This window comes from Triticum dicoccoides, chromosome 3A, assembly GCF_002162155.2.
Source record: "Triticum dicoccoides isolate Atlit2015 ecotype Zavitan chromosome 3A, WEW_v2.0, whole genome shotgun sequence".
Classification (NCBI taxonomy): domain Eukaryota; kingdom Viridiplantae; phylum Streptophyta; class Magnoliopsida; order Poales; family Poaceae; genus Triticum; species Triticum dicoccoides.
Window position 1 is genome coordinate 13,767,743 of NC_041384.1, and position 11,276 is coordinate 13,779,018.

At 48.1% G+C, this 11,276-nt stretch overlaps 2 protein-coding genes and 1 pseudogene across 2 annotated transcripts; 1 reads left to right on the forward strand and 2 right to left on the reverse strand.

Annotated features, from left to right (window-relative positions):
- Window positions 1-697: 697 nt before the first annotated feature.
- LOC119266695 lies at window positions 698-5,637 on the reverse strand (annotated as a pseudogene).
- A 775-nt stretch (window positions 5,638-6,412) lies between these two features.
- LOC119266696 (GDSL esterase/lipase At3g26430-like) lies at window positions 6,413-8,099 on the forward strand. Its single transcript, XM_037547951.1, has 3 exons — window positions 6,413-6,761; window positions 6,878-7,090; window positions 7,174-8,099. Exons 1-3 carry the CDS (start codon window positions 6,503-6,505, stop codon window positions 7,881-7,883), a joined length of 1,182 nt encoding a protein of 393 aa, XP_037403848.1. The 5' UTR covers window positions 6,413-6,502; the 3' UTR covers window positions 7,884-8,099.
- Window positions 8,100-9,520: 1,421 nt separating this feature from the next.
- On the reverse strand, window positions 9,521-10,973 carry LOC119266697 (GDSL esterase/lipase At3g26430-like). The gene is made up of 2 exons (XM_037547952.1): window positions 10,695-10,973; window positions 9,521-10,610 (listed from the first exon to the last, which is right to left on the reverse strand). Exons 1-2 carry the CDS (start codon window positions 10,933-10,935, stop codon window positions 9,685-9,687), a joined length of 1,167 nt encoding a protein of 388 aa, XP_037403849.1. The 5' UTR covers window positions 10,936-10,973; the 3' UTR covers window positions 9,521-9,684.
- Between the last annotated feature and the right edge of the window lie 303 nt (window positions 10,974-11,276).

Consider the following 11,276-nt stretch of genomic DNA (forward strand, 5'->3'; position numbering starts at 1 on the left):
TCCCCAAAGTATCCGATTTTATTTATTTATTTGAAAAACAGAAAATAAGGGGATATATTTTGACTTTTGAGAAGTATCCAAACGTATCCGAGTATCCAATACGCCTGATACGGCAGTATTCAGAAGTATCCGGGTAACTTAGGATCTACCTGTTCAAGGTGCCGAAGCAGGTGCACCCGGAGATGGGCATCTCCTCCAAGGCCATGCCCATCATGAACTCCTTCATCAACGACATCTTCGAGAAGCTCGCCGCCGAGTCCGCCAAGCTTGCCCGGTACAGCAAGAAGCCCACCATCACCTCCAGGGAGATCCAGACCTGATGTTTGAAGCAGAGAGGTTCTCTGCTTCTCAAATTGGAGCTTTTTTTTTTTTTTTGCTCTTCTTGTCGGAGTAAAAAAATTATTTTTTTTGGGCGTGATCGATGGGGCAGAAACATCAGATGGGCATCCAGATGATGCTAAGAAGAAATCGTTCAACCAGATGATGCTAACAAGATTGTAGAGATGACCGAACAGTCGTACCGAATTTGAGGGACTGAAATAGTGCCAGCAGCTCCTAGCTGCAATGTGATGTTCCGAGTGTTGAGTAAATTCAGGACAGTTGTCTACATTCTGCATTTTGTATTTGTAGAACCAACTCAACTCACAAGAATTAACCAATAAAGTTTGGGCTCAAAAGCTCAACGATAAATACATGCATGCATAGTTGCATATAGAGAAAAACCGCAAACACACTGTCGGATAAAAAGAAGTGCACATGGAACCAAACACCTGACAAATCTGCACTTATTCCATGAAAGGACTACTTTTTGAGTAAGTTCAGAACAGCTGCCTACATTCTTCTTCAGTGACACTACCCATTTTGTAGAACCAACTCACTGTTCAGGTTCAAAAGCTGACAAGAACACAAACAGAACATCTGAATGTGCTTGGCCATACAAATGTCTTCAACTTAATTAAACCATAAATTGTAATCCTATCACCAAACTTCGAAAGACAACAGAGATAAGATAGTACCAGCAACCGGAAGGGCACAGCTGAGAAGAGCACAAACAGAATGGAGTCTCCGAATTCTCCTACTGATGGGGTAGGTTTGCCAACTGAACGGCATACAGCTTATCCAGATTCATTTAAACTCGAGGTACACGGGAGAATCCAGGGGAGACCACACGGCGTCCGAGACAAACAGCGACGCGGTTGCCTGGTAAGGCCTCATCAGCCGCCCGACACTCTGCGTCTCGCCGGACAGAGAGAGGACGCCTGCTCGCGTATGCACCTGGATCTTGTACTTGAAATCCTTCTCCTCCTCCTCCTCCTTGACCGGCTCGCTGACGAGCTTGACCACCGACACGGCACGCCCCGATGGCCCACTCCGCTCGACCACCAGCAGGAACACCGCCCTGGCGTCCAGGAACACCAGGCGCACCGGCTCATCGTCAGACACCCTCACGGGGGAAAGGCTGCCGGCTGTGGCGTTGCCGTATGGGACCAAGCAGTGTTTCGTCTCGATGTGCTCGCTCAGGGACTGGCCACGGTTGGCGTAGAGGCGGCAATAGGGGATAGGGCAGTGGCACGGGGCATGGAGGCAGGACTCTTCATGGGTCAGCTTCTTCGTGAACAGGATCGTCACGGAGCAGCCGAACTCCCGGAACGAGCACGGCGCGGTCATGCCGCCAAGTACGCGCTCCATGATGTCGCAGCGGGTGTTGGCGGGCTCGGCACACAAGCTGCAACTGTACTCTGCATTGGTGCGGCACTCTGAGCATGTCATGTGGCCATTTGTGCACTGCAAACAAAAACAGAGAAACAGAAACATACAGGTTTTACTGAAACTGTCAAAAACAGGACAAGTGCACAAGCATGACACAACACTGGATTACCACTGCTGTGCCAGTTTTGTGCCATAATATCTTCAGTAGTTCTACGATTGTGATGCAAAACATAGCATCTTCACGCATGTAGTGTTCAAGCTTGATAGCGGCCTTTCTAAACTTTGGCTCATACTCAACAACTAACAGTTGTAATCCAGAGAGTTGATACTTCATAGGCCAAGATTGGCAATGCATCATACACTCTTGACCATGGCAATTGGCATGCCCTGGGAGAAAATATATGTCTGCAGATTGCTCTGGAAGGGAACTTACCCAAAAGGACTAGAGAACGTCAAAGACACACGAGTGAAGTGCACTGTAGGTCCTTAAACTATTTCAGGGGTGTCACATAGGTCCTCGAACTATGAAAATCATCATTTAGGTCCTCAAAGTACAGTAAGTGTGTCATCCAGGTCCAAAATCTCACTAACCCCCTCTAAATGGCCAGCTGGCCTGGTGAACAGTGCGAAAAATAAAAAATATGAACAAAAAAATCTGAAAATCTTTGGCATCAAAGATACCCCTGGTGCGTGAATAGTAAAAATGTTCATTAATTCAAAAAAATGTTCGCGAATATGGGAAAAATATTCGCGACTTTAAAAAAGTTCACAAACAATAAATTTGAAAATATGTTCGCGAACCACAAATATTGTTCGTGGGTATGGAAAAAAATGTTCGCGAACCACAAAAATTCCTGACTTTAAAAAATGTTAGTGAACTTTTTATTAAAGTCGCAAATATTTTTTCCGAATTCATCGTTCGCGATCATTTTATTAAAGTCACGAATATTTTTTCCAAATTCATCGTTCGTGAACATTTTTTTAAAGTCATGAATATTTTTTCCAAATTCATCGTTCGCAAACTTTTTCTAAACTCGCGAATATTTTTCCCAAATTCATCGTTCGCGAACATTTTTTTAAAGTCATGAATATTTTTTCCAAATTCATCGTTCGCGAACTTTTTTTAAACTCACGAATATTTTTTTGAAGTCGCGAATATTTTTTTTCCAAATTCATCGTTCGCGAACATTTGATTAAAGTCACAAATATTTTTCCAAATTCATCGTTCGCGAACTTTTTTTGAACTAATGACATTTTTACTGTTCACGCGCCAGGGTCTCTTCGATGACAGAGGATCTCAGTTTTTTGATATTTTTTTATATTTATTCTTTGTCGTGTACTGTTCATCACGCATAGGAATTCAGGACTGTTTGCCGCGTACTGTTACGGTTACTGTTTATGTGCCAGCTAGCCAGTTAGAGCCTGTCAGGGAGATTTTGGACCTGAATGACACACTTACTGCACTTTGAGGACCTAGATGACGATTTTCATAGTTCGAGGACCTACGTGACATTCCTGGAATAGTTCAAGGACCTACAGTGCACTTCACTCAAGACACACTGAAATGAGTTGTAATGAACAAATACGTCCACATCTTGATTTTATTAAATTTCCTAGTAACATTCAACCAGTTCTACTAAAATCAGAAAGAAGAAAAACAGAATTCTATGAGCAGCAATACTGACCAAAACATCATAACTGATGCAAGATTTGCTACAAGTGAACTATCAGTAGCAATTAATACATCAACATAAAAAAATAAAACGTCAATTAATGGCGATACTTGGTGAAATCCAGACCAGATGAATGTCTAAGAAAATCATAACCTGCAACACAGAACTAAATTGCAGGGTATAACTGAATCTAGTAAAATGGAGCAAGCATTTGACAAAGGGAATACTAGTTCATCACACTACAAGGTTCTGTTATGTACCTGGAACAGGGGTGGAGCCAATGGGCTGCAGCAAGCGGAGCACTCCAGCAACTTGTGGTCTAAGTTGACGGTGATCTTCGACGCAGCAGCCCTGGCCTCGGACTCGACCTTAGCCTTCTTTCTGGCACAGCTCTCCGCCGCCGCGTCCCTCTCCGCACCAGCCTTCTGCAGATTGCTCCCAGCGAAATACAAAGTTACTGACCAGTAATACAGATGGCCATATATGACAGTGAAGTGAAGCTAAATAACATGTATGGCCGATCTGTCAGCTTCAGCAGAAGTTCAGATCGAAAACTTGATACAGGACACCAAAATGTTGAATTAGAAAACCAAGAAAATCTTGGATCAGAGGATGGCAACCAGCATTCTCGCGATACCATCTGCAAAATCGCTTCGAATGCGAGCGCGCGCGCTACACTCAGTTTTCCCCCCAAACCCTAAACACCCGGCCGCCGCCGCCGCTCGCCGCCACGGCCAGCGGCGAGCTCCGCGGCTGCCACTTCCACGTACACCAGCGCCGCCTCCCCATCAGCTGCGCGCGCAACCCTCGTAAGCGGGCAACCCCATTCAGGTCCGCGCGCGGTGAATCGCGGCGGCGGCTGCTGCAAGATAAACTGGACGGGGAGAAATGCGCGGGAGGCATTCACCTTGGCCATGGTGGATGGATGGATGGATGGATGGATGCTCCGTCGATCGATCTCCCGCTCAGTCCTCCCAAATCCAGCTCCCGTCGAGCTCTCTGCGGTTTTCACAAATGGAGAATGAACAGTCTTCTCCGTGGCCTCCGTAGGCCGTTTGGGAAACCTTTTTATTGAAGATATTTCTTGCTCTTCCAAATAGGAAAAACATAGGATTTTTTAGGATCGAAAAATATAGTATTGGCATGTCATATTTATCTGAATCCTATGAGATTCTCGTTTGTTTTACCCCATCGCAGGAAAAGCAAAGATTCTTTCTAAAAGGTTTGAGAGGATACTAATTTTTCATTGAATGTTTTTTTGCAGGACATTTTTTTATTGAATGTTGTACAAAATAATCCTTGGAAAAAAAATCCTATTGGGTTCAGTTATATGAATCAAACAGCCAATATAAGAAAAAAAATCTAAGTAGTCTCATCCTCTAAAATATACTTCGGCTGGATATATATAATGGAGCCCTCATTTCTCCCTTGAAACGATGTGTCACCCCTTCGGTCTCAACTTCTCATCACGGCGAGATCCTGGCTCACGGCATAGGTTGTCATCATCCTGGGCGATGATGCTTCCCAGCTGCTTCGGTTGAGCAACATTTGGTAGCTTGGCGTCGTGCTGATGCTGGACTGTGTGGACTTTGGAGGAGCAAATATTCTCACTGGTGCAGGAACACATTTTCTCCTAGTTTTCTTATATTTATAGAATTGGTCTTTGTCTGATACGATTGAGGGGTGAGAGAGCAATCTGTCTCGACTGAAATTAACACTCTTTGTCCATCTCGGTTGCCTCTACTCCTTTGACAAAGCTATGTTTCGTGCGGCCTTTCCTAACCATGTTCATCTCGGTTGCGGCTACTACTTTGATGAAGATCACTACCATGACCAAGACTACAGTCACTACACTAACCTCGGCCATCACTAGGAAGACTTCCACGCTGACCCAAACAAGATCAAGGAACTTCACAATCCATGGGATCCCGAGAGATAGCCTTCGATCTCCCTCAAAGATTCAGCTTAGGGGCAAAGAGAGTTTCACGGAGGGACGAGTGTTAGAAGTTCTGTTTTACGGGTAAGTGTTAGAAGTTGCTCACAGCCAAGAAATGATGAACTTTTTCCACAGGCGTTGTTGCTGCTTCGACTAAGCCTATTATTACTCCGATCAAGTCTATGTCGCCCACCACCACTACTTCGACACCTTCCTCGAGCAAGTCCCCGACGGCACGACTACTACACCGAGGATGCCTTCCCCTTTGATCTTGTTCAAGTCGACCTCAATGATGGTTACTATTGTAACAGCTACCATGGCGATTTTGGCATATTTCAAGAAGAGAGGGATGTTAGCGACCGTCTGCTGTGCGGGCAAACGACAAATCAAGGCCCAGCCCACCACCAACTCCCGACGACACACAACTACATATACAAGAGAGAACACAAGGAAGAAGCTATCCTTCCCCTAAAAAAACCTATCCTGGCAGAGATCAGACTTTTTTTTTAGAAAAGGAAGCAGAGATCAGACTTAACTGGAACTTGTTCTTCCCCAACACTTTGTAACCTGTATATGTGAGTAATTCAAGCGAGAGATTGGACGGAGTAGTGAGTCCTTATCAGTAAACACCTGGATCTTGTATTTAAAATCCTCGCATTCGATGAGGTCGCGCACGAGCTGGATCATCGGCATGCTCGGGTCGACCACAAGGAGAAACACCGCCCTGCTGCCAAGGGACACCAGGCGCGCCACATCATCGTCCGGATATAGGGGGTACGTGTCCCCCGAGAGCCAAAAATCCGCATCCAGCGTCGGCACTCCCTTTTTTTTCTTTGTTCTGCGCAATTTCGTAGACAAAAGTAGTAATAACAGTTTTGGCCACACCATCATCATGGAATTAAGCGTCAAATAGTGTACAAGAGAGCAGTCAAGGGTCAAGCAGGCCTAGTTGCTTGTCCTAACGTGCCACGCAAACGGTGATGACCCGTCACTCTCTGGAGGGTGGTGCATCAACATCAGGTGGGGAGGTCACTTGTCAAACATAACGTGGCTATTCCCATCTCTTTAGGATCACGTCGGAGCACCAGTCCAAGACGGGTGCTGGACTCTCACAACCTTGCCGGCGTGTATAAATCCTCTCCCAGCCACTTCACCGTCACGACCACCGATCGAGCGGCGGGAAATGGCTTCAGCTCGCCGTTGCACCACCATGGCCACCAACAAACTCATCATGTTCGTCGTGATGCTGGTGGTTCTACAGAGGGTGCGTTCTGATGATTCTCCGTGTGACTTCCCGGCGATCTTCAACTTGGGCGACTCCTACTCGGACACCGGAGCCTTCCCAGCCCTCTTCCCGGCCGTGCAGCCACCCTACGGCCGGACCTTCTTCGGCATGCCGGCCGGGAGGCAGAGCGACGGCCGCCTCACTATCGATTTCATGGGTACTCACATCTATCTACAACATCTCGGGCGTAACTAGGATTAAGTTTAGATATTTTTTTCTGAACAAATAGCTCAACTGAAGGTTTTTGTTTTGTTTTGTTTTCCGGACTTGCAGCTCAAAGCCTGGGGCTGCGTTACCTGAATGCGTATCTGGATTCACTGGGAAGCAACTTCACGCAGGGAGCCAATTTCGCGAGCGCCGCTGGAACCATCAGACGAGTGAACGGGAGCTTGTGGACCTCCGGGTACAGCCCCATTTCCCTGGACGTGCAGATCTGGCAATTCCAGCAGTTCATCAATAGGAGCCAGTTTGTCTACAACAACATAGGTGAAAATGAAACTTCACCATGCAAAAATCGATATATTTTCAACAATTTTTTTACCGGAGGATCTTGGACCTATCCTCCGCAGGTGGAGTCTACCGAGAAATCCTGCCGAAACCCGAGCACTTGGTCTCCAAGGCGCTTTACACCTTCGACATCGGCGCCAACGACCTCGCCATGGGCTACCTAGACAACATGACCACGGAGCAAGTCGAGGCCTACGTCCCCGACCTGATGGAGAGGCTCGCGTCGGCGATCCAAACGGTGTACGACCTCGGTGGGAGGTACTTCTGGGTGCACAACACAGGGACGCTCGGGTGCCTGCCGTACGCCCTGGCGTACCGCCCGGACCTCGCCACGGAGAAGGACAGCGCCGGCTGCTCCGTTGCGCTCAACGCCGGCCCCCGGTTCTTCAACGCGCGGCTCAAGGAGACCGTTGCGAGGCTAAGGGTGGCTCTCCCCGAGGCCGCCTTCACCTACGTCGACGTGTACACCGCCATGTACCGGCTGATGAGCGAAGCCAAGAAGATCGGTTTTGGGGACCCTCTACGCGTGTGCTGCGGGTACGGCGGCGGCGAGTACAACTTCGACAAGGACATCGGATGCGGCGTTAAGGTGGAGGTGAATGGCACGGTCATGGAGGGGAAGTCATGCGAGGCCCCGTCCAGGAGCGTGAGCTGGGATGGCGTGCACTTGACCGAGGCGGCTTACAAGTTCATCTTCGACCAGATCGTGGAGGGCGCGCTCTCCGACCCGCCGGTGCCTCTACGGCGGGCTTGCCAAACGAAAGGGCAATGAGCATGCTCTTCATTTATTAGGCTGCCGATGTCGGATTTTTTTCAAACGTCCGTACTCCAAATAAAATCTGTATAAAATCTGGAATGCTTATATGTACTTCCAAATAAAATCTGCAGTGAGTATCTATTTGCAAAAGATACAAAAAAAATCTATGGATAATATATATCTAATGCTATGTGTGGATGGTAACGTCGCACGATGAACTTACGCAATAAATAGTACTCCCTTCGTTCATTTTTATAAATCGTTTCAGACAAGTGAAATTGAGTTGTTTTGCACAGTATCTGAAACGTCTACAAAACCTTATAAAGGTGAACAGAGGGAGTATGTAAGATTTGTAATTTAGTTGAATCAACTAATATGTTGAGCTACATGACAAATATGTCAGTATACTCGGGTGCGAGCTGTACTAGCTCCTGGCCCTAGCCCCACGCCAGCCCCTCCGTGTAGTCAGCCCCTCGCCGGTGGCGACCACTGCCCCCCTAGCGCTGGCCACGCCGGCCGCGTCAGCCACCCCTCTCCATGTGGTGGACACCCGCTAAACATAGCCACCACACCGTCCCATTTCTTTTCGGGTTTCCGATCATGGCACTTCCAGACCTCAACCTTCAGGTTTGGTTGGATTTTGAAGACAATTTGTGCTCGAGCAGGGTTGGTCGTTCGGGATTCTTTTTGGTGGCTTAATTTTCTAGACCAAAAAATTGTCTCAATGTTGACTCAGTTGGTCTGATCCTTAATCTTGCTTCAGAGGAAATGCTATTCGTTTCAAAGTGTCTTTCCTTAGAAACTGGTGTTTCAAGTTCTTTATCTCCTCAAAAGATGTGGGTTTATCCATCTACAATGGTGGATATATTGCAAATACCACATTCAATCTTCATTTATATCTTTGGTTAAATGGTAGCTCAAATTTTCAAAAGGAATTTGAACTATATTGCTGGAACAGGAGGCTAAATGGACCACGGTCTCCAAATCGAAGAAACATGGTAAACCTTTTGCAGATGCGGTTCCTCTCAGTTTTTTGTGAATTTTTATCGTGATTATTCAAAGAGGTTTTCCTTGGATCATCGTCAATCTTGGTATTCTTCAGCTTTTAATTTGCCCGAATTACCAAATACTACCTCCGTCCTGGTTTATTAGTTTCCATTGTATTTTGTGTCAAAATTTGACAATCAATTAACTAACAAAATGTTCATGCATGTCACAAAAATTTGTATTATTGAAAACTATGTTTAAATACGAATTCAACGGTATAATTTTTGTTAACATGCATTAAAATTTTGTTAGTTAAATATTTGATCAAAATTTTGTACAAATTACAAAGGGAGCCAATAAATCAGGACGAAGGTAGTAATATGGTAACGGAAGAGCCTTCAAAGAGAATTAACAAGACGGGATCTCAGAAGGTTCAATATTTCAAATCTGGCAATAAAGATCTTCCTGGCCCAACATGAGGTCAAAGCCATTTTGTGTGTGATGTCTAATGGTGGGCCATTTCGGCCTGAATGCAGGATTTTACGAGATGGGCACGTGTGGCAAGTTCCCGCTGGTTTATGTCCTAAAAAAAAGGTTCCCGCTGGTTTATGTCCAAAAGAAAAAGTTCCCGCTGGTTTATGTCCTAAAAAAAAAGTTCCCGCTGGTTTAAGAAAGCTCCACCTTATTCGTAGATTTTTTTTACATGACTTATACACTGCAGATTTTATTTGGAGTACGGATACTCACCGCAGATTTTATTGTAACAACAGTACGGGTGCATAGAAAAAAATCCTAGCTACATCCGCAGCCTAATTAACGAACGTCATGCTCATTGCCGTTTGCCCTGGCAGGCCCGCCGCAGAGGCACGGGAGGGTCGGAGAGCGCGCCATCCACGATCTGATCGAAGACGAACTTGTTGGCCGCCTCGGTGAAGTGCACGCCGTCCCAGCTCACGCTCCTGGACGGGTCCTCGCACGACTTCCCCGCCAGCGCCGACGTGCCGTTCGCCTGCACCTTATCGCCGCACCGGATGTCCCTGTCGAAGTTGTACTCGCCGCCACCGTACCCGCAGCACACGCGCAGGGGGTCCCCGAAACCGAGCTTCTTGGCCTGGCTTATCAGCCTGTACTTGGCGGCATAGATGTCAACGTAGGTGAAGGCGGCGCCGGGGAGCGTCGCCCTGAGCCTCGCCACGGTCTCCTTGAGCCGCGCGTTGAAGAACCGGGCGCCGGCGTTGAGCGCGACCGAGCAGCCGGCGGCGTCCTTCTCCGCGGCGAGGTCCGGGCGGAAGACCAAGGCGTACGGCAGGCACCCGAGCGGCGCCGTGTTGTGCACCCAGAAGTATCTCCCACCAAGGTCGTACACGGCCTGGATCGCGGACGAGATCCTCTCCATTAGATCGGGGACGTAGGCCGCGACTTGCTCGGTGGTCATGTTGTCGAAGTAGCCCACGGTGAGGTCGTTCTGGCCGATGTCGAAGGTGTAAAGCGCCTTGGAGACCAGGTGCTCTGGGTTCGGCAGGATCTCCCGGTAGATTCCACCTATGTTGTTGTAGATGAACTGGCTCCTGTTGATGAACTGCTGCAATTGCCAGATCTGGACGTCCAAGGAAATGGGGCTGTACCCGGAGGTCCACAAGCTCCCGTTCACCCGTCTGATGGTTCCGGCGGCACTGGCGAAATTGGCTCCCTGCGTGAAGTTGCTCCCGAGTGAATCCAGATACGCACTCAGGTAACGTAGCCCCAGGCTTTCAGCTGCAATAGAAAAATCTATAGTTTTGAGTTGTTTGCTCAGAAAAAAGCTGCTACGCTTGAGATGTTGTGGATAGACGTACGTACCCATGAAGTCGATGGTGAGGCGTCCGTCGCTTTGCCGCCCGGCCGGCATGCCGAAGAAGGTCCGGCCGTAGGGCGGCTGCACCGCCGGGAAGAGGGCTGGGAAGGCTCCCGTGTCCGAGTTGGAGTCACCGAGGTTGAAGATCGCCGGGAAGGCACACGGCGAATCATCGGAGCGCGCCCACGCCCCCGCGGAGAGTTCTAGCATCACCAGCAACACGGCGGGCATGAGTTTGGTCGCCATGGTAGTGCAACGTTGAGCTGAAGCCGTTTAATTCCAGCCGCTCGTCCGGTGGTGCGAAAATGATTTATACTACACGCTGGCCGGCTGGTCAGAGTCCAGCATCCGTGTTGATCTTCTGCTCCGACGCGGCAGCGATTTTCCTGCTACCAGAATATTAAGTGTCACATGCATTACTGTTGGGCTGGTCCGGTTTTTTCCTTTTCTTTTTAAGAAATGGGATGGGAGTGGTCAGGATTCATACACGCCGGCACCGGCAGGTCGTCGGAGTCCAGCACCCGTGTTGGACTGCTGCTCCGACGTGATCCTATTTCCTAAAGAGATCGAAGGGCAGAGAAGATTCA

Excerpts from the sequence above, each read along its gene's own strand:
- LOC119266696 (XM_037547951.1), top strand. The coding sequence starts at position 6,503 with ATGGCTTCAGCTCGCCGTTGCACCACCATGGCCACCAACAAACTCATC. Across the intron at positions 6,762-6,877 it reads CCTCACTATCGATTTCATGG|CTCAAAGCCTGGGGCTGCGT; the intron begins GTACTCACATCT and ends CCGGACTTGCAG. Across the intron at positions 7,091-7,173 it reads GTTTGTCTACAACAACATAG|GTGGAGTCTACCGAGAAATC; the intron begins GTGAAAATGAAA and ends TATCCTCCGCAG.
- LOC119266697 (XM_037547952.1), bottom strand. The coding sequence starts at position 10,935 with ATGGCGACCAAACTCATGCCCGCCGTGTTGCTGGTGATGCTAGAACTC. Across the intron at positions 10,611-10,694 it reads CCTCACCATCGACTTCATGG|CTGAAAGCCTGGGGCTACGT; the intron begins GTACGTACGTCT and ends TTTCTATTGCAG.